The 25387-nt window shown below is 38.4% G+C and overlaps 2 protein-coding genes across 4 annotated transcripts in view; one reads left to right on the plus strand and one right to left on the minus strand.

Annotated features, from left to right (window-relative positions):
* Positions 1 to 7195, plus strand: part of LOC105015043 (atrial natriuretic peptide receptor 2) — a 38576-nt gene extending 31381 nt beyond the window's left edge. The window contains 7 exon segments of the mRNA XM_010877865.5: positions 742 to 888; positions 1510 to 1633; positions 4532 to 4600; positions 4690 to 4864; positions 5327 to 5425; positions 6121 to 6212; positions 6624 to 7195. Of these exon segments, the coding sequence (XP_010876167.2) occupies positions 742 to 888; positions 1510 to 1633; positions 4532 to 4600; positions 4690 to 4864; positions 5327 to 5425; positions 6121 to 6212; positions 6624 to 6686 (769 nt within the window). The 3' untranslated portion in view covers positions 6687 to 7195.
* Positions 7196 to 9101: 1906 nt separating this feature from the next.
* Positions 9102 to 14052, minus strand: spag8 (sperm associated antigen 8). Of its 3 annotated transcripts, none has more exons than XM_010877869.3 (7): positions 13868 to 14052; positions 13288 to 13447; positions 12464 to 12509; positions 11372 to 11486; positions 11135 to 11197; positions 9861 to 9977; positions 9102 to 9463 (listed from the first exon to the last, which is right to left on the minus strand). In XM_010877869.3, exons 1-6 carry the CDS (start codon positions 13943 to 13945, stop codon positions 9864 to 9866), a joined length of 576 nt encoding a protein of 191 aa, XP_010876171.2. In that variant the 5' UTR covers positions 13946 to 14052; the 3' UTR covers positions 9102 to 9463; positions 9861 to 9863. The 3 variants fall into 3 exon arrangements, with proteins under 3 accessions (XP_010876171.2, XP_010876170.2, XP_010876168.2); XM_010877868.3 differs by having other exon boundaries at positions 9852 to 9977; XM_010877866.3 differs by lacking the exon at positions 9102 to 9463 and having other exon boundaries at positions 9656 to 9977.
* Between the last annotated feature and the right edge of the window lie 11335 nt (positions 14053 to 25387).

Consider the following 25387-nt stretch of genomic DNA (forward strand, 5'->3'; position numbering starts at 1 on the left):
CTGGGTGTGTGAGGCCTTGTACATGAAAACGGACCCCTGCTAATGTTTTGCTGTATAATTTTCATGATGTAAATGTATCCTAGTGACATGCAGTGATGGATGGTGTGGTATTTTTGTTTGAAGGAACAAACAAGGTCTTTAGAAGGGCTCATATTTTGTGAGTCACATACAGATGAATTAAACCCCTGTACGTCAGATGCTTAAGAGACACTGCACAATCTCTGTGATTACCATTCAGCTGGGGGAAGGATGTGAAAACTCTCTTCTTCTATGGGTCTCCTCAGTCCTGTGTTAACATCTACTTATGATGGATCTCCTTATGTTTTCAGGGCTGGGCCATTCAGACCATATTGTAACAGGACGAAGAATGAGCTGTCAGCCGTGAAATCCTTCACATGACTACCCTGTTGCATTGTTATTCATCAGACTGTCATGTCTTGCTTTAATGTTGTGTTCCCTCTGACTTGTGTGGGTGTATGATCTATGACCTGTTATGGTTGTGGGAAAGACTCCAAACAATGAGTGTAGGTCTTGTGTTCAGTACAGCTGTATCCGTGGATAACTAAACCACTCTGATTCTACTGTATAGGCAAGGCCATCTGAAGAATATGACCATGGAGTCACTTCTGAAATACTTTTGAACAGTACATATTAGGTGAACTGAAGAGAGTCCTTAATGTTCTGAATGTTACATACACAATGGCAGCACATGAATGAATGTTCTGTCTGTTTGAAACACAGGGAGGGCAGTACCAGCATTCTAAACAACCTGCTGTCCAGAATGGAACAGTACGCCAACAACCTGGAGAACTTGGTGGAGGAACGAACACAAGCCTATCTGGAGGAGAAAAGAAAAGCAGAAAATCTACTTTACCAGATCTTACCACAGTAAGAATCATTATTATCCAGATGTTCGGTTTCTACTGTTTTCCTTATTGGTCTGATCTTTTGATTGTCAAACTGGAATTGTTTAACTGTTTTCTGTGTCTTGCTCTGCAACCTAATCATTGTTTAAATTCCCAGGCAGCAAAGTATGTGTCAGCTTTCTATTTCTGTGTCTCACACTTTTAAAAAGATACACTGTTATATAAGCAGAAGAGAGATGAAAGGGCAGCGCGAGCTGGGAACTGAGAAGCAAAATTCTCATTAACCAGAACTAAGGGGAGAAATACGATAAGGTGTTAAGCACCTCTGATAACTCGAAAGCAGGAAACTGAGTCCTCCGTCCATCTAAGCATTCTGTCTCTGTGGTCACACTAATTTATCCTCCTATTGTCTGCTCCAGTTTCTACCTCACCTTGAGCCTTTTGAACAGACAGAAAAGGGTTTGAAAGAAGCGAAACACCCCTTTTCACTGCAGAATTGAGACAATTTGAACAAATCCTTTGCTCAATGCTATTGCATCACCATCTGTAATGACTGTTCCTTGTCCAAATGAGGTCTTATTAAGCACTGTAACAGCGTTTTGTTGTATATGATTGAACTTAATGTGTGTTATCTTATCCACAGCTCTGTAGCAGAGCAGCTAAAGCGAGGGGAGACCGTCCAAGCAGAGGCATTTGACAGTGTCACAATCTACTTCAGTGACATTGTGGGCTTCACGTCAATGTCAGCTGAGAGTACACCACTGCAGGTATCTCATTTTAACAGCAGCAGGTACATACAGTAAATACACTCAATGTTTACTGAATCAAATGATTCATTCTCCATGGGAAATTAGAGACTTTGTGTAAAGTCTCTCGCAATATACTTACTGGAAGCTGATTGGAGAGCTTGAACATGCGCATTCCCACACAGAGTCCACAACTCAACATCGTTCTACAATGAGTGATGAGAGCACTGACGTAAATATTTGAGTCACTGGATGCTCTAGTTGGTATGGCATTCATTACCCTCAAGAAGATTTCAGGACAACAAATATAATTGACGCAGCGTTCACTGGGGTACTGTGTGACGAATGGCTCATGGGATGTCTGTAATGGTTGCAATGTTTGGAGTCCCCCAAAAAAAAAAAACCACCCCATTAATTAATCTTGAGGAACTCAATGTTCTTCTTGATGCAGCTTGTTCCAGGAATTCAAAGTCTGTTCTTATTCTAAAGTAATGAAGTTACTACACAGTTTTCATCTCATCTAAAAACTCTGCACTAGCGAGAACTTGGCGAGTGGTACACCCAGACGGATTTATTATTTTCTGCCAGCAGTAGCTACTTACACATATAATCATACATCTGACCTTTCAGCAAATTTATTTTCATATAACTCAGAGCTAACAATCCTTCCACTTGGTTTTTGTGGAGATGTTTTATGTGTAAAGGCCAGTTACATTCTACATGTTCGATTAATATTACAGAGAAGAGGGGCTAAAGTGTTATCTCACTACCAGTTTGGGTAAAAATAAAACGTAGTTAAATACATACATTTTCTCCCTAGATGTAATTGTTTATTAAATAACTAAAATTAACTTAGATCTAAAACTGTTTCCTGAGCCTTATTTCTTTCTCTGCGCATTGAATCTCTGAATTTGACCAATAGCCCCTCAAAATAATTTCAATTTATACTGATTTAACTTAGCTATTTATTAATAGCTTTAATGTTCCATAATGACAATAATTCTTCCAAAATGTTTTCCCAGGATTTTTGCTGTTGCCTTGTTTTACTCTTCCAAATGCATTACTCAGTAAGCTGAGGTTCTGGGCACAAGTCCAACAAGGGGGGAGCAAAAATATTTTAATTTGAGGGGGAAAGTATTGGGGCTTCATGCAGAAACACATCTCTTCTCAGTCACATCTTATCACTGGGGCAAACCAAATGGAACGTGCCTCATGAACTGTCACAGTGGAATTTCTTTTGGAAACAATCTTTGATATTAATTTAGTTTTACACTAGCTAAAGTAGTACAGTATTTGAAAAATACAATCCGGGTGTCTCGTTTATAAACTTTACATACAAAATATAACCCCAAATGTGTGCCAGTAAAAGTACTACTTTTTTAAAGTATGCTTAGAAAATATGCTTAGCTTCTCACAAAGTTTAAGCTAAATAGATAATGAAGTATTTTGCTCTGTGCATCCTAAAATGAATTTGTTTTTAATATATGAAACAATTTAACAGATAAACAAATGTTCCCATTAAACCATACATACTCAGTTAGGGAAGCCTAGTTTAGTTTCTTATAGACATGTTATTAAATTGTTTTATAATACAATTGGAATTTCATCTTTTTACACTATGTAGCTTACTAATGTTTTGTAATTACATGTTTGAATGTTGTTCCATAGTTGTTACATTATTGATAAAAAATTATAAAAAATATGACATTACATAATATGTAGTTGCTTGTTCATAGGTAAGTATATTGTAAATACACTCATATTCATTATGAGAACATTGTAATGATGCACTTTGTTACAGAAGATTCATTATACATCAGTACGTAGTAACCCCTAGTGGGTTTCACTTTACATTGTTTGCTTGTCACTGGGTACTTATAAGTTCATCCAGTGTAATAAAATTGTTTTTACATTCCACTTGATTTGGTTTTTACATTCCACTTGAGCCAGGATGTAATAAAAAATGTGTTAGTGGGTGTGCCCTGTTACAATTGTTGTTACCAGGTCCTAGCCTATTCATCAACCCTATTGTTAGATGTAGACCTGTTACAATGTAACAAGGTAACATTTTGGTATGAGTTATTAACATGGTTACTAACATTCAAACATGTTATTATATGGACCTCCACTTCTGACCACCATTGTACTGAAACTAGTGATTTCACCACAGCCACATTCAAGAGCCTGCTTCCTTTTTTTGCTTACCAGACAACTACTGTACCTTGAAAGTTTGGACTTCTGTTTTGAAGCCGGAGATTGAGACTGTCAAGGACACTGTATCTATATATACCATCTAGATGGTTATCATTATTAGTTATGTCTTGTGTAGGCTGCTATTATACTTGAAATGAAATCATAGGCGGGAGAAATGTCCATGTTAGCTATCTCTGACTACACCATGGAACACAGTGGCAGTAGCTAACATTTACACTGAAATCATTTAGCCAATGCTTTTATCCAGGACAGTTTACATTAGTGAGTTCGTATACTTTCACACTGTCATACAGACCTTTTGTGCCGGCCTCATGCCTCCGTGTAACCAGTACACTGGAGTTGTATCAAGATACCAGACAACCTGCTTCCTGCTGGGCATATGTGTAACAGTAGGTTGTAGGTAGGAGTTCATTTCAACAAAGGTAGTGGGCCCACTCAGGGCTGCAGCGCTCTTTCTGGAACAGAAGTGGCCAAGCACTGCAATACAACACACCGGTCCACTAGTCATTCAGTTAATCAACTTGTCATGCAACCCAGTCAGCCTTGGAAAACCTGCCCAATTATCTCGTTCACTTTTGACACACCCACCCGCTTATACTTTGGTAGCCAACCTGAGCTGCTCATACCTTTGCCTGGGAAAGTGGTGATTCTATTGGTTTATTGGATCTGATTACCTGAAGTATTTTCTTTTTAAATTCTTCGTAGGTGGTGACATTACTCAACGATCTCTACACCTGCTTTGATGCCATCATTGATAACTTTGATGTATACAAGGTAAGTCAGAGTAACAGTCAAGTAGTGTAACTATGGTTTCCACCTATTTGACCCGTTTTGAGCCACTAACATTTAACCTTGTTTGTCAGGTGGAGACCATTGGGGATGCATACATGGTGGTGTCAGGACTCCCAGTCAGGAATGGTAAACTCCACGCCAGGGAAATCGCTGGAATGTCCTTAGCCTTACTAGAACAGGTGAAAACATTCAAGATTCGACACAGACCCCAAGACCAGCTACGGCTAAGAATAGGAATCCACACAGGTATGACCTTACAGTTCAAATGTAGTTTGAATGTGTTGTTGAAATGTCTCTTGCCTACTGTTGGAAGCTAGTTGTTTTTTGTATACAATTATTTTGTCACTGCCCATCTGCACTCCCAATGGCTTCCTCTTTGTCCACACAAAACATGTCTATTTTAGTCATTAAGCAGACACTGTTATAAATTGACTTACAGTTAATATTACAATATTTCAATGCACCCTAAGCAACTGAAGTTTGTTATGAAACATATTATGGTAAATAGTTGGCTAGTCAAGGAGTCATCAGTCATTCAGTTGCCCACTTACTGTATGTCCTGCCACATGATTGCATAAGGCTTTTTCCTTAGTTTTCATTCTGTGCATAAGTTCTTTCTATGTTCTTTCTGAATTTAATACTTTTTTTTATCATGCTTTTCCATGTAGCAAATTTGAAGTATATTTCCCTGCCTTTCATTGTCTACAGGACCAGTTTGTGCTGGGGTGGTGGGTCTGAAAATGCCCAGATATTGTTTATTTGGGGATACTGTCAATACAGCATCTCGGATGGAATCTAATGGAGAGGGTGAGTGTGAGATTCAAATCTCAGTTTGTGTATTGTGTGTTTTGATGGGTGTCAGGCTTTAAGACTGAAACCTATTCATACTGGAATGTTCTCACATTCTGAAACCCAATTGGGGAAATATTATATGGAATAGGGTTTGCTTAGTCTTGTGTGTTTCTTGTTGTATTGGGCTACTGGTTCTAGGGATTACTTGTCCACACTAAATCTGACTTAAGTCTGGTGTGTGAGAAACCCAGAACATCCAGCTGTGAAAATTGGGGACTAGCTTCATAGAAAAAAAGTGTCAAGGGATAGATAAAGTGGTGCTGTACCAGCCTGGATGATTTGTGATTGAGTCCTCACATTATTGATTAACTCATTTCCTGCTCAGTTTTTGCACTGTCCATTGATAAATAATTAATAACACTTATAGGCCACATCCATAGCATAAAGTGTAAACCATAAAATATGCTATAGTGGTAGGGAGACAGCACTTTCAATAACTCTTTCTAGGGACTAATTTTACAGCACCAGGCAGATTATCATCTAAAAAATTATAATCTTAATTTCTATTTTTGGCTTTTATCTGACATGGACAGATCATCCACTTGGTTGTCATAGTCATAATCTGGAACTGTTTTAGTGATGCAGCTGGGGGGTCCTCCTCATAAAGCACTCACTGTGATTGGCTCTTGTCCCACTGATATGTTTTACAGCCTTGAGGATCCACCTCTCCTCAGCCACCAAAGAAGTGCTGGATGAATTTGGCTATTTTGATCTTCAATTACGAGGCGATGTTGAAATGAAGGTAAGGCCGTGTTGTTGATAACGTTATCTGTCATGGTGTCCTGTATTCAAAACTGTCTGTTGTATTACGGGATACGGTGGAAAAATGGAATGGAAAAATATGTTATTGTGATTCCTATACTGTCTGTCTCTCTGTGGAAGAATGTCATGCAGGTCAGTAGCATTCCAGTTCTGGACCTCTCAGATTACCACTCAGATGTTATAAAAAAGACGGCTGTACATTCTTGTCAAACCAGACGAGAACCATAAAGTGTGATTACAAATATCATAGTATGCCAGATGAGTTTTAATAGGCCCAGCAAATGTCAGGGTGACCCTTTAAGGAAGAAGAGCCTTTTAGTGCATCTTTCACTCCCACTCATTTCCATTGATGAGCCTATTGATTTGTGGAGCCTATTGATTTCTTTTTCAGGGCAAAGGTAAAATGAGAACCTATTGGCTTCAGGGCGAGAAGACGGATGTGTACGTTATCTAAGATGTCTGTTGATAGCGTGTCACCACAGTGGAGCCGAACACAGAGTCCACTTCAGTGCAACGGCCAGCTATTCCTTTATTTGTTCTAGAATAAGTCCTAAAGGTGATTCCCTCCTATAAAGCGGAACAACAGTATTTACTGAATTAGAACTTTTCGGAAAAGAAAGGATGTTTAATGGTATGTTTAATACCTGTGTACGGTTACTGCAAAAACCTGTAAAGATGTTTTGTATGGAAACTCTTACTGTCCTGAGAGTGAGTACTTTTCCATGATGATAAATTCTTATTTTTTGTGCTTTCTATATTAAGATTTGTATAATGTGTTTGGAAGTCAATGATGTATTCATATTTCCATACAGTGTTCATAATGGATGGGGACACAGTGTAATGATCAATGTCAAGGCGGAGGTCCACAGTGGGGTTATACAGTAGAAGATGATATATGTATATATGTATATCCAAGATATTGTGAAATATTTTGTTCAATAAACTATGTAAAATACAACTGTATCAGTCACGTTCAGATGGTATTATTTTACTTTGTGTTTTTTATAATCCGGTGAGAGTCTTACAAAGCATTGTAAATATTGCTTTTATGTTTCAAGTTAAGGTTATTAGTCACATGCCCAGGACTGTAGAGGTAGAGTGAGAATCCTGTGGTCCAAATAAGGTTAATGGGGGTTGTTTAACAGCCACGTTAAATCTTATGACTGACAGTGGAAGGAAGGGGCTTTTCTAACTATTTATGTCGGAACATTTATAACAAGGCCATATTCCCTTCAGAATGGTTACCCAAATATTTTCTCCTATATGTAATTCAGACATTACAGTGTTCTAATGTCAAGCTCTACACATTTTAAAGAACTGCTTTACTTAATGCTTTTGGGATCTTTAATCACCCTTTAGACCTAAATATCTGGATTTTCCTAAAGCTTCTTCACTTGTAGATGACGTCATGTGTTGATTTTCTAAGCATAGTCACCTTTAAAGCCTACTCTGGCAAGTTTAATTAAGTGTGATTAAGGCTAAATCAAGGTCTGCTATAATTAGTACAAGTAAGAACCAAGTATAATAGCATTAGATAATGTTATGTAAGCCTGTCAGCCACAGCATTAAATGACTGCATGAATGATAATTCTTCAAGTTTTACCTGTTAAACATGAGTGTATCATCATTCTGCATTATAACCATTACATTGCTATCATTATTTATTCTTGGGTATATACTGTATATTTCAATGTGGAATTAGGTGTTCATTCAAAGTAGCCTACAGTGGTGCTTATTACTGAACAAGATCCAGCAAATGTCCAGCATCCACTCCTTTATTGATGTCAGTAAACTGAAAGGAAAACGAACCAGTTGTTTGCACGCAACATAGCCTGTTGGGAATCCTGAACATCACTTCTGTTCAAATTGCTAAGATATCTTAGAGATCCTGAAGTCAAACAATGGTGTTGTCTCAATGCTTTGTACCTTCAGTCCATTACGAGTGCTTCTCAAACCTCTCCCGGGGACCCCCAGCCATCTCAGAATGTTGTTGTAGCCCTTAACTAGCTCACCCTAATCAAGCAGTCAAAGTCTTGATTAGTTCATTCCGGTGTGCTGGTTCTGGAATAGATCTAACACATAGAACGGCTGAAGATACACAGGAGAGATTTGAGAACACTACATTACAATACCCTCTTTGATAGGTTTATATATCAACAGCAGCAATAGTATTTCACACATGGATGACAGAGGTTGTGCAGAGCTTATTTGCATTTAAGGTTGATTTTACTTAATTAAAGGCCCTGATACATGATATCTGTAGCCTACTATTTCCATTGAATCTGCCAGTAACAGAGGCCTTCTGTTAAAATCAATCTAGAATACATGCCTGCATTGGAACCTCCTTCTTTGTAAAAGCTCACTCCCTGAAGGGGAGAGATCGATGTGACACACTTGTTTAGAATTTGGAGAGGCTGAACATTTTTTTACTAAGGATCCTTCCAACATCTCTCTTCACTGTGTGACTTGCTAAGGCACACTGATTGTGGCAGCAAACCGGAGCAGAGTGGGAGGTAATTAAGGGACGCTGTTCACCTGCAGTCATCGGCAGACGTGATGCATGCGTCCATGCCAAAGCTGATAACGGACACCTAATGACCGGTCATGTCATGGCAGCCGACCACGACTGCAGCCTGCACACACTGTTGTTTATAGTTTTTGTCACTTCTGTTGTTTTCTCACTGCATCTTCATCTCCCGCTGCACCATGTGAATTATAGATCATGATGGACATCACTAATCTTATCAAGGGGAAAAGGAACAGTCAAGTTAACTCAAAAAGGCCACTATTTACTTTTGATTTCATTTGACTGGAAGTTGCAAATTGGGGTCAGTTTCAGACACCAATTGTTTACCCCTCTAGTTCCATGTGGTAAATAAAATGTTTCGGGAAAAAGCTGCATGAAAATGACTTGTTGCCATAGCTACCTCCTAATCTCCGCTGAAAGTAAGAGAGAAACAGTGTCGAAATGCCTTTTGATTGACAGAAAAATAATTTGAACCAGAGCCATGGTTTCTAAAGTAAGGAGGACTGCACTAACATCAATGTCTGATATCTGTATGGCGGAGTCTTCTGTGGGTTAGAGAAAACCTTTCCACATCTCAGGAAACAAATGGATTTTCTTGTCATTTGTCCAAAGACAAAAGCCAGATACATGCTTTTGAGAAGAGAAAGGTATCTTTCAGTAGTGCAGCACTCCTCGTCGTGGGAATTAAGGCCTGCAAAAAGTGACTGCAAAAGTGGAGGAAAAAAAATACAAACAAAAAGCACTTGTAATATTATGGATAAAAGGCTTGGTACAAATAAAAACTACAGACAGTCTGCATTAATTACCAAATTCAATACAATATTTTTCCCTCTGCTGTGGGTGTTTAATCATACTTACATACTTATAAACATTCAACAATACGAAGTCATTCAATTCATTCAATTTATTATATCCAAAGTTTTATTGTAATCTCATAATTGCTTGCTTAGCTATGCAGTGAAGGTAACTAAACAATCTATGCAGTGCAGACAATACATATCATTTATTAATAAAGAGAGCAATATTCCCACACAATATTATGTAAACATAATAGAATATCACTGTTACATTCTGCATGCTACCAATGCTCACATAACAAACCGGTTAATTCTCAGAGGTGTACAGCATAGGCTTGTCATCCATGTGTTCACCGATAGGTGTGCTGAAGGTGGCGTTCTTCTTGAACAAGGTATCCCTGGTTCTCACTGCTGTTCCACCCTGACATGGCAGAGACATGAAACAGGACATATGCAATGTTATCTTTCATTTGTTTTAGTGTACACCATAGAGTATCTCTCAAATGTATTCACCTCCCGTGGACCTCTGCACAGTTTTTATTTTGACTCAATCAAATGTGGAAACGTCCAAGGGGATGCATACTTTTGAGAGCCACTGTATATAGATATTATTACAGTATCTCCAGGTTGTTCAAGGCTTAAATAAACCTAAATTAGTTGAAATGAGATGTGGCATCTCATTCGAAATTGGACAATACAGAGTACAACCTCCAAAATAACTGACACCATTGGTGAAGATAAACAAAAAGGGCCAAGAAAAAGTGTTATTGTTTTTATCAGCTTGATCATTTTGAGAAATCTAACCTTCAAAAAACTGAAAATTGTTCAAAAAACAATACAAATGCTTAAAGAAATATTGTTCTTAAAAACGTGTGGAATGATAATAGGCACCATTAACATTCTCATGAACCAAATTGAATAGAACTATCATCGCATTGATACATGTTTTTTTCAAGATCTAATATGTCCATAGGAAGTTTTAAGTGGTCATCCGTGACTTCCTGTTTAACTGGGGGATATATATGACTTGACATACCAAAATCCCTTACTTATGTATCAACATGGGGAACTACACAAAAATTAAATCTATAAAAAGTTGTTGATCTTCATATACTAGACCATCCACTATTAGTGCAATAAATAAGAGGGTTGTGATGTTTAACCAACTCCACATGCTGATGTTTTAAGTCTTGATGAGAGTATATGCTTACTTCTGGCAAGACATCTGACTAGATGGTTGGCATGCAAGAATGGTCATGCCACACTTTACAAAAGGAACCCATTGAGATGTTTTGAGGAAATATTGAAAAATAAATGAAGGGTTTAATATTGACATGGTTGTATTTACAACTCGTTTAAATCCCTATAGGAGAAATGAATGGGATGGATGGACAAAGAAAGTGTGATAACACACTGAAAGCTTGTATTGCTACACTGCTATTACATTCTTTCCAATCTTGGGAAAGAGGGCTTTAAAAAAATCACTATAAGATATGTTCACTTTAAGTGAGCCAAACAGACTCCCTTGACTCATGGACTATTAAGTAAATGGAGGTGTAATGGAATAATGAGACCAACCTGAATGTGCTGATGATTCTCGCTCCAAAAGGTAATTGCCTGATCCCTTTTGTTGTCATGTTCCTAATCACAGCAAAAAAAAAATGCATTAGAGGTAACTACTACTGATGTCAGTTTTATATGGGCATCAGAAAGAAAAATGATAACGCTAATTATTCCCAATGCAATGTGACTCTTAAAGTGTATTATTTTGTAATCATAATTATAAGGATATAATGTAAAAGGTATATAAAAGACCTTTTGTGGTGGAGGCAAGAAAGGCTGAAAGTCTTTGACTCTGTAGTCTTCTTTGGTTGTAGAGCAGAACTCTGTATTGGGAGGCTCCGGGTTAAATTCTGCAAGTGTCTGCTCACTGTGGATAGAGGAGGAATACCAACTAAGCTTGACAACCTACAGAAAAAAACCTAATCAGTCTCTGTTGATCGGACATTGTCCCATATTTTCAGGGAAAATCATTAAATTCTTTCTCTTTTTGAATCATAAGATAGCTGAATTAATATGCATAGGCTATATGTAGTAATTATTTGTGGTGTATAATCCCTATCCTAACATTTCCTAAATGTTATCCACAAATTCTGATTCAATGGTCAAAAGGACCAGCTTCCAAGAAATGGTGCTATGCTGACCGTTACTCATACTGTTTTCCTACATAGGATTGTCATGGAAATCAACAATGCAACACTCTCCTAACCCCTGATATGGCTAGAATCAATTTAAGGAGATATGATACTGATTAAACTGCATGTTTCTTCTGACATAATTAACTGTCTAGTGTTCTTTACATTCAACTTTGAGCATTCAGTAAAAGTCTAGCTCAGTTTTGTGACTGTGTGTGGTGCAGGCCAAGGAGTTGATCTCCCATAGAACACCCACTTTCCATCTAAATATGCTGTCTGGGACTTTTGACATTTTGGGATGGGGTGTAATAGGTTGTTTATATGTGTTTCATATTCAAGTATAATCAATAATATGCCTCATTAAGCCATACATTTCTAAGTTTGAAAATGAGCACAAATTGGCACATGAATGAGATTTTGGCTTGACAACACCACTTTCCAACCAGTGGCCAAAGAGCTTTATCTTTAAAATGTTTTTTGGGGAATGTTAACCACATTGTTGAGATGCATTCTATTAACCACATTGCAAGTAAATGCGTAAAGTATATTCACAAAGCAGAACATGTTCATGGAATTATAAAAGTAACCACAGCTTGCAAACAACATGCCTCTCCTCTTACCAGTTCTAATCAAGACAAGGAGTGAACATGGACTAAACACATATTGTGACACAATCATAATAACTGTTGTTAATAATAATATTAATAATAACCTTATTTTCTTGAGAAGAGACTTTTCCAAGAGTTCGCCCCTGATGCCTGAACAGATAAAAGATAACACACTTGTAAAAATGTGTTTTCGCTTTGACATTATTGGGTATTTTGCATGTGTGATAGCAAAATAAAAAATGTTTTTATCAATTACAAACTCAGTCTATAACATAACAAAATGTGGAGAAAATGAAGGGGTCCTTTTAAAGCCACTGTATGACAGCAGAATTCTTAGATTTCTTTACAGAATTATGTCCAAGTATTCTTTGATTGATTTATTTAACTGTTATTTAACCAGGTAAGACAATAGAGAACAAATTCAATGTTTTTATGACAACCTGGCCAAAGGCATTTAATTGCAAGGTGACAAGACAACACACAAAAGAACATAAATAATATAAAATAGAAATGCCTACAAATAAACAATATAAAGTAGGGAACACTGAATACAATGTGAAACATATACAGACTTGATGGACTCAGCAGGTACAAGCTTTATGGATTCAGTAGGTACAGGTTTTATGGATTCAGTAGGTACATTATTACACATAAAAGTTTCAAAGTTAAGGGTCTTTTGCAATTTATTCCAGTCACTGGCGATAGCTAACTGAAGTGAATGACAACTAAATCTAATAGAGTGCAGATTACTACTGGATTAGTAAATGTAAAGGAATGAGCTGAGGTAGAGAGGGAATTTACTTAAATACTAGTGATTTGTTGGTAACAGGGAGTCCGGCGTTGTGCATGTTAACACGTATACATTCAAGATAATGCTGTGTGTAGGAAGTTTTGCGGTGTTCAGTGTCCATACATTGAATGTACCTACCTCTTTGTCTCACCCCATGACCCCTTGGAGGGGTGAAAGCAGCTTTCGCTGTTGTGACACCTTGAACTCCGGATGACAGATCCATAGTGAGAATCCCTGTGTGTCCATTTTTGTGGATGTGTGCCCTGGGCTTGTTGTTGTCAAGGACAGCAGTAGCTCGCTGAATTAATGTAATTCCAAAGATGTTAAAAGCTGAACCAGGTGTGACAACACGTTGCTTCGAATTATTTGTAATTAGCTAGAGTGACTTTTACTAATGATGCTACACAGTCATATCATGACGGACAACATGTGATCCTTAATATCTGCACATATCTGGGATTCATTCGAAACCACCATCCATAGCAATGTTTACACAGTGTCTCTATTTACAATACTCATAATTAGGAAAAGTGAAAGCATAACTTTGAGTGGGGTCGCCGGGTAGTACTTTAGTTGTTAGTTATTCAGTACTCTGTGACTATTTAACTACAATATAACGCGAAGTTTGGAAAGAAACTGAGCCCGAAACGGCATCTAAGTTTGCAGTAGTCCTACGTCATACATAAAAACACATTATAAACACGTACGTTAAACTCACCTCCTCTACCCAGTTAAAGAGCAAACATTTTCCGTTAGATTTTGTTTCACCTGAAGCATTCAGTGTCAATGAAGTCATTATATTTCCATCACAATACACAAAGGAATTAGTAGTGTAGTAGTGATTTATCTTGTGATAATAGATAATCAAGGTAGCGGCTTGCTAGCTAAATAGTTAACGTTCTGTTGTCGACGTGTAACCATAGTAACCGTTGATATGTGACGTCTTTCCGCATTAGTTTGCGTTGTTGCTGCTGTATATTGGATGTGGTCTGCTTCAACTAGAATAATTGTTTCAATTACCACGTTGCTGTACAATAAACAGGTTTTAGGCTTAGGCATAGGAATTGGTAAATTATAATGACTACATTTTCTCAAAAATAAGGAGCTATTTCAGGTATTTGTGGCAACACCCAATTTCAAAACTTTGTTTTCAGGATTTAGACTGTAAAGCAGCGACATGGTGAACACATGCTCTGAAAAAGATGGATGGATTCGTCCTTAGATGTGCCCGTTGGTTGGGCACAAAGCAACCAGTCATGGCACGTTTTCTTCGAGACCCTTGGGATGTGGGGAGGGATGGTAGGGTAAACACTGATTCCTAACAGCTGTCCAAAGAATGGAGAAAGTTTATACGTTACTTCCTGTCTATTCGCTAGACAGCCATTTCATCTGAAAATGCCAACAGTTTCTGCTCTACAAGAAACTACTGTCCTAAAAATTTTAGTCTGTGGGTTTTCTGTCTGTGTTAATGAGTGTTCGTGGAATGTAATTGTTACAATACAGAGTTGTCCGTAGACAAGAAATGGATATGAGAACATAAGGTATGGCATGTGAAATGCATTGTTTCTGTTTTCAAGTAGTGTACTTGGAGAAACAATGTATGCATATGTCAAAATATTGACATTTGAGCAATAGTTTGTCTCCAGTATCTTCCCAAGAATGAAAATAGAGAGAAATGTGATAGCACCTTTAGACTTGTTCTTACATTAACATTGGTCATTAGACATACAGTATGTTATCCAGAGCAACTTACATTGAATGCATACATTTTCATACCTTTTTGTTCTTTTCTCCAATCTTTCTCCAATTTTTCTTTTCTCCCAAGATTTCTCCAATCTTTTCTCCAGTTCTTTTCTACAATTGCCTGAAAAAAAGAGAAACTTGTGTCATAGAGTAAATTCCATTGGAAGCTTTATCCAGCCCAGGTGCAAGGCAAAACAATTACATTGTTAAAAGAAATATGTGTCTGCACGCTTTTAATGGCCCCCATGACCCTTTACAGCTCATTCATCCCCAAATGACTAAGCCTTCCAAATCCCTGTATGAGCAGTTTCAGGGAAATATTAAATATCTCTTTGAGTGAATGGATGTTTGTAAGTATATATGGTAATTTCATAAATATGATATACTTTATGCTGTTGACACTGTATATATCATACTGTGTATACTATTTCCTCTACACAGCTGACCAGGCTATATTGGAGCTTCGGTTTTTCTTTTATTGCCCTGCAGAAAGCCTTTGTTCAACCGATACTGGTACTTATGGCAGGTAAAACAAGATACATGTTATTTTCCAAATCTCATAAAAACATCTGATTATTTATGCATATGTACATTGAATGGTGCCCACATTGACAGTGTCCCTGCTTATGAATATAAGAAATAATATCTAGACATCTGAACTGAGCGTGGACTCAAGCAAGTTAATTAGTTATCTAAGAAGTTACTAACAATGGGCTTCTTTTGTGGGAATAGGTCATACTTTTTGCAACAACAAAAAAAGAACTCAATCAACTTTCCTCACGATTTTAGATGATGGTGATGTTGTCTCTACGAATACAGATTACACAGTATTGAAGCCACTCGACACAGTTTAAAGGGGTTACATTTTAGTATATCCACATCTATCTCTTGGAGCATTCTCCTGACCTGTCTGACGTTTCATTTTTCTTCAGATTATGGTCATTATTCTTAATAGGTCTTCATTGGATTATTCACTTTATAGGTCTTCATTGGATTGTTTTGGTTATTTGCCAAGCTAACCAATGCTTTCTTTTTAAAGTATCAAACCGTGTATTTTACCATGCCTAATGTTTCTGATTAATTTATTTAATTTGTTCTGCCTCATGATGACCAGCTTGATTAGCATTGACTAGCATCTCTTTGGTTCAAATTTTTCTAACACCTGCAACAGACCACAAATACCAATGCAAAGCCTAGAATCATGACAAGACATTGACAGCTTTGTTGTGCATGTCCTAACAATGCAAACAAACACACTTGCCTATTGAAATAGAACAGCTGTAAAGCCAATTTTCTATGTACTTCTAAGTGGTTCATCCAATGTAGCTATACATACCCTCAAATTAAAGTTGATAGTCTGCACTTCAACCCCAGATCTTGAATACAGAGACAAAAAAGAAAACGTGTCACGGTCTAAATGCTTTAACCACAATTCAGGGAGCACACAAGCCAATCACAGGAGTTTTAGAAGTAATTTCTAAGCCCATAACTATTTTCCTCTATTCCATTTTTTCTGGTTGCAAGATCATTTTTGGGTCATCTTTTTAACAGGTGGTCTCATATTTTCCTTAGGTATTCTTTGGTACAATGTGAAGTTAATAGTTGACTCAGAGAATTTAAGCTGTCTCAGCATTCTCAGCCATGTGGCAGAACAGCAGTCCATCTATAATGCCCCTGCCACCATGCCTTACATTTCATCTGTTCAAAAGCAGTGGTTTGTTTTCGTTCACCATAACATCTGGCATTGCGGCAAATTATTTGAAAATTGTCCCGTTTGTTCAGAGCACATTGTTCTAGGAGTCTTGTTCTCCAGCCAGGTGTTTTTTTTTGTGCAAACTTCAGTTTTAGATACAGTGCCTTCTGCTAGTGTTGGGACACTGGAGATGTTTTCATTTTGGATAAAATTTTGGATATGAAATCAAATTGTTAATATGAGGTTAAAGTATAGATTGCTGACCAGGTTTGTCATCTTAAAGCTGGACATAAGTTGCTGTCTAAAGATTTTCTTGGGTGATTACCTCTTTTGGTTCACCCAAAAAGTATTATAATGGGTATCCATAGTGGGTGTTTAGTAAGACCTTACCCTCCCCATGAAGTGTTTTAGTACCCCTTTTAAAACCTGTCTAGTTGTGTTTATTTGTTCCTTTTTCTTGTTGTACGAAAATAAGTTTGGATTGTTTTGGAGGAATGTAATGATAGTTTTCAATATCTCTGTCTAAATATGTAAAAGCACAACACTTTTCAGGGGATTGACTTACTTTCTCATAACACTGTATATGTATAAATGTTACAAATAAGTCGTATGACCTTTGTGATGTTACAATCATCTATTTTCTGTAAGTGGCAGCTCCAATAAACATGCAATGGAGTATAAGAAAAACATGTGCCAAACAGACAAATTATTGAGTTAGTCGTAGTCAGTCAAGACAACTCAAACAAAGCTCCCGGGTTCTTGTTACTGACACAACACAACAGAGGGGTTTCTGGTAAAAGCTTCACAGCTCAAGTCTTTTTACACGAGCCATCAGACAGATGTGTCTGGAAAAGTCTGCCTCTATAGTAAAGTGTGATCAGAAATCTAGTCAATGATTTTTTTTTAAGCTAGACTGCAAGCGGAGATTTTTTTATATGGCGCTGAATGATCATTATAACGAGATTGTTAAAAATGTTATCATCTTTGTTAATTTTCTGGTTCAAATCATCAGTATTTCTTGAGACATCCCTTTGTGTAATTTCAGCATGGGAGCAAAAAAAATATTGGCAACATATTATAACATAAACTGTGCATCACTTTATTGTAATTCATTAATTAAAATGTTTATTTAACACATTGAAAAATAAGAATTTTGAGCTAAAATTCGATTTTTTTTAAATTAGAGTAAAAAGGTTGCACACTGTACAAAACTATTTCTCAGTTAGAAATAGCCAACTCTAAGAGCAAGGGCGTTTTGAAATACAACATTGTCAAAAAGGCTTAGAACAATATTCCCCACCCAATATTAACAGTGTGGCTTAAGTGTGGTCACTGAAGAAAGTGTGATTCGGAAGGGGATATGATTCTTCTGAGTAGGGCTACATAATTGATTATTTGATTGCTTCACTAAGAAATAATGTGTCACTCATATAACTTTCTCTTGCTCACTCTCTCTTTCTCTCTTACAGAACACTCATGGATCTTTGTGTTGCTATTTATACACAGCATCTTGATTATATGTTTTCTGGCCATCACTATGGCTACTGGTATCTCTGCAGATCTCTTTGTGTGTTTTGTGTGTATGTGTGTTGGAGGGGGTTACATCCTTAAGTGCTCAAAGATGAGAAGATGTTTTTGCCTCTGCTTTTGCATTCAGCAACCTTTTCATGGCTCAGACAGCTGTTTGGGTCCATACGAAATGTCTGCACTGTATCTAACGACTGCTTTTGGTTGAAAGTGGCCTCAGGTCTAGGATCGACTTTCATCCACCGACATTCATCTAAGCCTCACCTTACCCATTAGGTATAGAGTGAAAGTGACCATACATCAGACCAGAACTTCTATCCTCCATTCAGACCTTAATGAGCTCCTGCCTCAGAGACCTGTCTCTACAGACATACACCAAAGCCCTGGCAAAGTCCTTTAGATTTGGCTCTAAATCCCCACATAACCTGCATGCAACCAGAATATTTAGTTTGGCACATCCTTATGTCCTCTTCTTCCAATTATTTTTGGAAAAGGTCACTTTTCCAAAGTAAACATTTCACTATTAGTCTGCACCTGTTGTTAACGAAGCATGTCACAATGCAATTAGATTTGATTTTACCTTGCTAGGCTGTCTATACCAAGGATTCACTAGATTACATTCCCAAGGTGCTAGAGATGGCCAGAGGAAAATGCCCTCCCTAGTGGTAGCTTCTTTGAAAACCACCTTCAGAAAATCCATGATCAGACTGAAAGGGGAGTCCTCTTTTGCATGTCTTGGTTCAGATATCCTCAACCAGTAAGCAGAAAGGCCCATGGATTTCAATCACTTCAACCTCAAACTGGCCAGCATAATGCACTGCCACGGAATTTCAACAACATAATTCAATTTGTGCCTGTTAATATGTGCCATTCATCACTGTTAGTTCTGTGCCCTGTATTTACCTAGCTGGAAAAACACTTGAGCCTGTACGGTGCGTCCTGCCTCTCTGTGTTGTTTTAAAGAGGTGCGCTGCTGTGTGCAGAAGGGCCCCACGTTATGTGAGAGGCACTGTCTCCCCTCGCTGTGCGGCTGGGGTCTTTTTCCCCCCATCAAAACCCTGAGCTGAGGCCTTGTGTTTGGTTTGGCAGCAGTCAGCGTAGTCAGCTGGTCTGCACATCTTGGTCTTGCACTTTTTTTAAGGAGGTGTAGCAGTGTTGCAGTTAATGGGCAAGTCTCTGTAACACACCAGCACCTTGAGCGCTGCCCTGGACTTGCTTCTGCTCCCTCTCCTTACTCAAGGGCCAACATGGGAGGGGTATCTAGATTATTAATCAATCAACTGTATTTTATAGAGGCCATTTTTAATGAGAGGTTATCCCGGTTTGCTCAAACAAATACTCAGCCTGTAGATTTTATTTGAAATGCATAGAGAGGAGTCTGTTTATTTCATCAAGCATTTATAACAGAAGGAAATTGTTGTATAACATTGTTAATTTGCTGTCCCCTCAAAATAACTTAACACACAGCCATTAATTTGTAAACCGCTGGCAACAAAAGAGAGTACACCCCTAATTGAACATTTCCAAATTGGGCCCAATTAGCCATTTTCCCTCCCCGGTGTCATGTGACTCGTTAGTGTTTCACAAAGTTCAACATGGCACCTCATGGCAAAGAACTCTCTGAGGATCTGAAAAACAGAATTGTTGCTCAACATAAAGATGGCCTAGGCTATAAGAAGATTGGCAAGACCCTGAAACTGAGCTGCGGCACGGTGGCCAAGACCATACAGCGGTTTAACAGTACAGGTTCCACTCAGAACAGGCCTCGCCATGGTCGACCAAAGAAGTTGAGTGCACATGCTCAGCATCTTGTCCAGAGGATCTCTTTGGGAAATAGACATATGAGTGCTGCCAGCATTGGTGCAGAGGTTGAAGGGGTGGGGTGTCAGCCTGTCAGTGCTCAGACCATACGCCGATCACTGCATCAAATTGGTCTGCATTCTAAAGATGATGCACAAGAAAGCCTGCAAACTGTTTGCTGAAGACAAGCAGACTAAGGACATGGATTACTGGAACCATGTCCTGTGGTCAGATGAGAAAGTTATTTGGTTCAGATGGTGTCAAGCATGTGTGGCAGCAACCAGGTGAGGAGTACAAAGACATGTGTGACTTGCCTACAGTCAAGCATGGTGGTGGGAGTGTCATGGTCTGGGGCTGCATGAGTGCGGCCGGCGCTGGGAAGCTACAGTTCATTGAGGGAACCATGAAGGCCAACATGTACTTTGACATACTGAAGCAGAGCATGATCCCCTCCCTTCGGAGACTGGGCCGCAGGGCAGTATTCCAACATGATAACGACCCCAAACACACCTCCAAGACGACCACTACCTTGCTAAAGAAGCGCAGGGTCTCTGACATCCACCAGCTCCGTGATGTCGTCATGGAGGAGTGGAAGAGGACTCCATTGGCAACCTGTAAAGCTCTGGTGAACTCCATGGCCAAGAGGGTTAAGGCAGTGCTGGAAAATAATGGTGGCCACACAAAATATTGACGCTTTGGGCCCAATTTGGACATTTTCACTTAGGGGTGTACTCACTTTTGTTACCAGCGGTTTAGACATGAAGGGCTGTGTGTTGTGGTACTTTGAGGGGATAGCAAATTAACACTGTTGTACAAGCCGTACACTCACCACTTTACCTTGTAGCAAAGTTTCATTTCTTCAGTGTTGTCACATGAAAAGATATAATCAAATATTCACAAAAACCTGAGGGGTGTACTCTCTTTTGTGAGATACTGTATGTTGTGGACATGTGGTGTACAGCTGTACTCTAATAACCACACAAATCACAGAGCAAACACCTGGAGGGAAGTCCCTGAAACACATGGGCCACCAATAGATAAACACCCTCTCTCTGTTATAACTACAGTCTCCACAACACCATGGGACTGTGGCGAATACACTCGAATGCTGTCAATGAATTACTAGTTGGGGTTCAGACTCCTCCACATGTGGTCTGGTGGGATCTGCTGCTTAGGCTCTTTGTTGTTTTTGTGATTGTGATTGTTTTTGTGATTGTGATTGTTTTTGTGATTGTTGTTGTGATTGTGCATCAGAAGTTTTTCACTGACAGTCACCCAATTAGCAACTTTAGCGAACATTTCTTAGATAGGTAGTTTGTCTAAAGGATTATTAGGAACACCTGTTCAATTTCTCATTAATGCAATTATCTAATCAACCAATCACATGGCAGTTGCTTCAATGCATTTAGGGATGTGGTCCTGGTCAAGACAATCTCCTGAACTCCAAATTGAATGTCAGAATGGGAAAGAAAGGTGATTTAAGCAATTTTGAGAGTGGCATGGTTGTGATGCCAGACGGGCCGGTCTGAGTATTTCACAATCTGCTCAGTTACTGGGATTTTCACGCACATCCATTTCTAGGGTTTACAAAGAATGGTGTGAAAAGGGAAAAACAACCAGTATGCGGCAGTCCTGTGGGCGAAATGCCTTGTTGATGCTAGAGGTCAGAGGAGAATGGGCCGACTGATTCAAGCTGATAGAAGAGCAACTTTGACTGAAATAACCACTTGTTACAACCGAGGTATGCAGCAAAGCATTTGTGAAGCCACAACACCCACAACCTTGAGGCAGATGGGCTACAACAGCAGAAGACCCCACCGGGTAGCACTCATCTCCACTACAAATAGGAAAAAGAGGCTACAATTTGCACAAGCTCAACAAAATTGGACAGTTGAAGACTGGAAGAATGTTGCCTGGTCTGATGAGTCTCAATTTCTGTTGAGACATTCAGATGGTAGAGTCAGAATTTGGCGTAAACAGAATGAGAACAGGGATCCATCATGCCTTGTTACCACTGTGCAGGTTGGTGGTGGTGGTGTAATGGTGTGGGGGATGTTTTCTTGGCACACTTTAGGCCCCTTAGTGCCAATTGGGCATCGTTTAAATGCCACGGCCTACCTGAGCATTGTTTCTGACCATGTCCATCCCTTTATGACCACCATGTACCCATCCTCTGATGGCTACTTCCAGCAGGATAATGCACCATGTCACAAAGCTCGAATCATTTCAAATTGGTTTCTTGAACATGACAATGAGTTCACTGTACTGAAATGGCCCCCACAGTCACCAGATCTCAACCCAATAGAGCATCTTTGGGATGTGGTGGAACAGGAGCTTCGTGCCCTGGATGTGCATCCCACAAATCTCCATCAACTGCAAAATGCTATCCTATCAATATGGGCCAACATTTCTAAAGAATGCTTTTAGCACCTTGGTGAATCAATGCCACGTAGAATTAAGGCAGTTCTGAAGGCGAAAGGGGGTCAAACACATTATTAGTATGGTGTTCCTAATAACCCTTTAGGTGAGTGTATATAAACTCATTTTAGTCCTGTCTGAAATTCTGACCAGGCATTGCTGAGCTAGTGCCTAGGTGTCCTTACCTCATTGGGGGCCCATCATAACATTTTGTACTTCTCACTCAAATTCCAAAATAACATAATCAAGTATTTTGCACAGTCATGTGATGTTTTGTCTAATAACATATTACATGTAGGCTATATACATGTAAATAGCCATGTAGCATATTTTAGAAAAGTCTGGCAAAAAGTCTAGCAAAATATAGGATAGAAAACAAAAGTCCACCTCACCAAGAGATTTTAGGCTTTTGGTATTGTAACAAATGGTGGGGAATTAAAATAATTGCCATTATAATGATTTTGGAGTAACAGACTCAGGCACCCCATAATCCACATGGCTAGAAGAAATTTGAATAACACCAAAAATGTAAGTAATTGTCTGAAGATGCTGATTGACCATTTGACTTGAACATAATATAGGACAATTGGATGACAAACCTGAACCAGTCCAGGCATGTCTCATTATTACAAAACCACAGGGTCCTTGAAGGTCATTGTAATGTTTCTGGTATCTATTGGCAACATCATAATTCAGTTTTCCACAACTTTCATCATGTCTGTTTCTGTTGTTTGTCCAGTTGTCCTGATTTCGGTCGCCCTCTCTGAATGCTTAGTGATAGCTTCTTCCATCTTCAAATTAAAGGAGATTTACGATATCCTGCTTCCCCTTCATTTGGTTGATCCTTGTTCTGTATGGACCAGGAGCCCTGTGAAAAATGCTTTACTCCAACATGCATTTCTTATTTACAAATGCATGAGATGAATATCACCATTACAAACTAAGGTCCCAGAATATAGATAAATAAAATACACAAGTCTAAAGTAGTAAGAAAAACAAGCTCAAATGCCAGACGTAAGACTAGTCATCACAGATTTGCCAACGTTGACAATGTAGAACACAGACATGCTTTTCAATAAGAAATGGTCCATGGCACTTACCATCTGTTCACACCAGTGCTACATTTCAAACACTAAAATAACCTATGCAATTTGTTCCAGCCATTTAAGGTAATAGTTTTGAGGAATTGCACATACTGTATTTCAAGGCGGCCCTTGATAAATTGTTGACCAAACTAAAAATAATTAATTCTAAGAAAGTAGTATTGAGGTAGCTAGATTTTGGAATAGTTTTTTCTCTTTTTGTTTTAAAAATTAATTTGATATACATTATAAGAAAATTCATTTAAAAATGTTTTGCCCCTTTTCTCCCCAGTTTTGTCCAATTTGTGATTCATGTCCTGTGTTCATATCCCGCTGCTTGCTCTTCCAGAAGGTGTAGAGCAGAATCTTTACATGCCCAAAGGAATACACTGTCTTCTAACTCATTTGAGCTCACAGAAACCCAGTCCACCACAAGGAGTCACTAGAACATGCTATTCGATTATTTCTTTTATGATAAACCTCCCCAAACTCAAGACAATGCTGGCCAATTGCATAACCCTCTGCATGACTCCTGGGCTAATCTGCAAGCAGGATTTTAACCATGGTCTCCCAATGATGCAACACACTGTGAAGCAGAGACTTTACAGCAGTATGTTTATTTTGAAGGAAAATGATCTCCTTAAAAACAGAACATTTATTCAATATCTTGTGGATTGACATTACTAGAATGGTGTAATTGGACATTAATTGTATGGAAAATATGTATTGTATATGTATATAAATCCTTAAGAAATGCAGATTTTGTTCTTGCCTCTTTTGCAATATGAGTTTGCAATTTGTCCTCTGTCCATGCCAGTCAACACAAACGACCACATTGTTACATTTAATAATCACCTGCAGAAAGAAGCTTTGAAAAGCTAAAAACAAAACATTTAAACTTTTACATTACATTATTGAAGGCCATTAAACAGTTTTTCTTGGATGTAGCAGCAGAGACACTCTAGTGTTTTCCTCTAAATGGTGAAACTGTGGGAGACTTTTTTAAATGGTCATTTTTTTAACAGTGAATGGGTGCCAAGAACAAATCACACTTTTATCTTTAGTGATCATTTTCTTTACAATGTATTGTAAAACTATTCCAAGATGGAAAAACATCTTACACTTTCAAGTGTGTCAAAGCTAAGTTCAACCTTTGGACAAAAACCAACACTTGTCAAACAAAAGCCAAGACTTACAGCAAGATATGAAAGTATGAATAAACAGGCAAGATTTCCATGATGTACTATTTACAGAACAATAATAACATATCTCTGAAATGACAGACTTCTTTGGACAAAAATCATATTTGAAAAGTGGTTTCAGGAACATTACTTGAGGTGACTGCTATAAAACACATCAAGTCAAACAAAACCATCGACGGTCACCAGACAAGATCTTTTTTGTCCATATCTCTAAACAATCTGACTTTGATCCAGAACAGCATCACACCAGAATTCTATCCATTTCAAGAGAGCTATATGTGTGCTATATGTGAGTGAGTGTTTAACACTGCAACTCTCTCTGGTATCCCTAGAAGGAATCTGTAAATATGCTCAACTGTAAATGAAAGTATAGGGTATACTCTTACTGGTCACATCCCTTCATCTGCTCACCACATAATGCATTGTACATAAATGCTTATCAACTTTAAATGTATTTTGTGCATTTTGCCTTATATTATCTACAACTAGCTTCAGTTCTATTCTGTGTAAATGTACGTAGCAGATAAAGGGGTTTCTGATTTTAATTACGTTGTGGCTTATACATGAACATCTTGGTAAGTGAACAGTCTCTATGTGAGAGCACAGGCAGCAGATGTAGCAGACATGCTCTAAAATAACGGATATATCTTCACCATACCCTTAAATTTGTGACATTGTGAATTTCCTCTCATCGAGCCAAAACACAAAACACCATGCTAGTTTTCCCAGTGCCACATACCCACCATGCTCTTCAATGGTCATTAGTTTACTTT

Source organism: Esox lucius, chromosome 14 (genome assembly GCF_011004845.1).
Source record: "Esox lucius isolate fEsoLuc1 chromosome 14, fEsoLuc1.pri, whole genome shotgun sequence".
Classification (NCBI taxonomy): domain Eukaryota; kingdom Metazoa; phylum Chordata; class Actinopteri; order Esociformes; family Esocidae; genus Esox; species Esox lucius.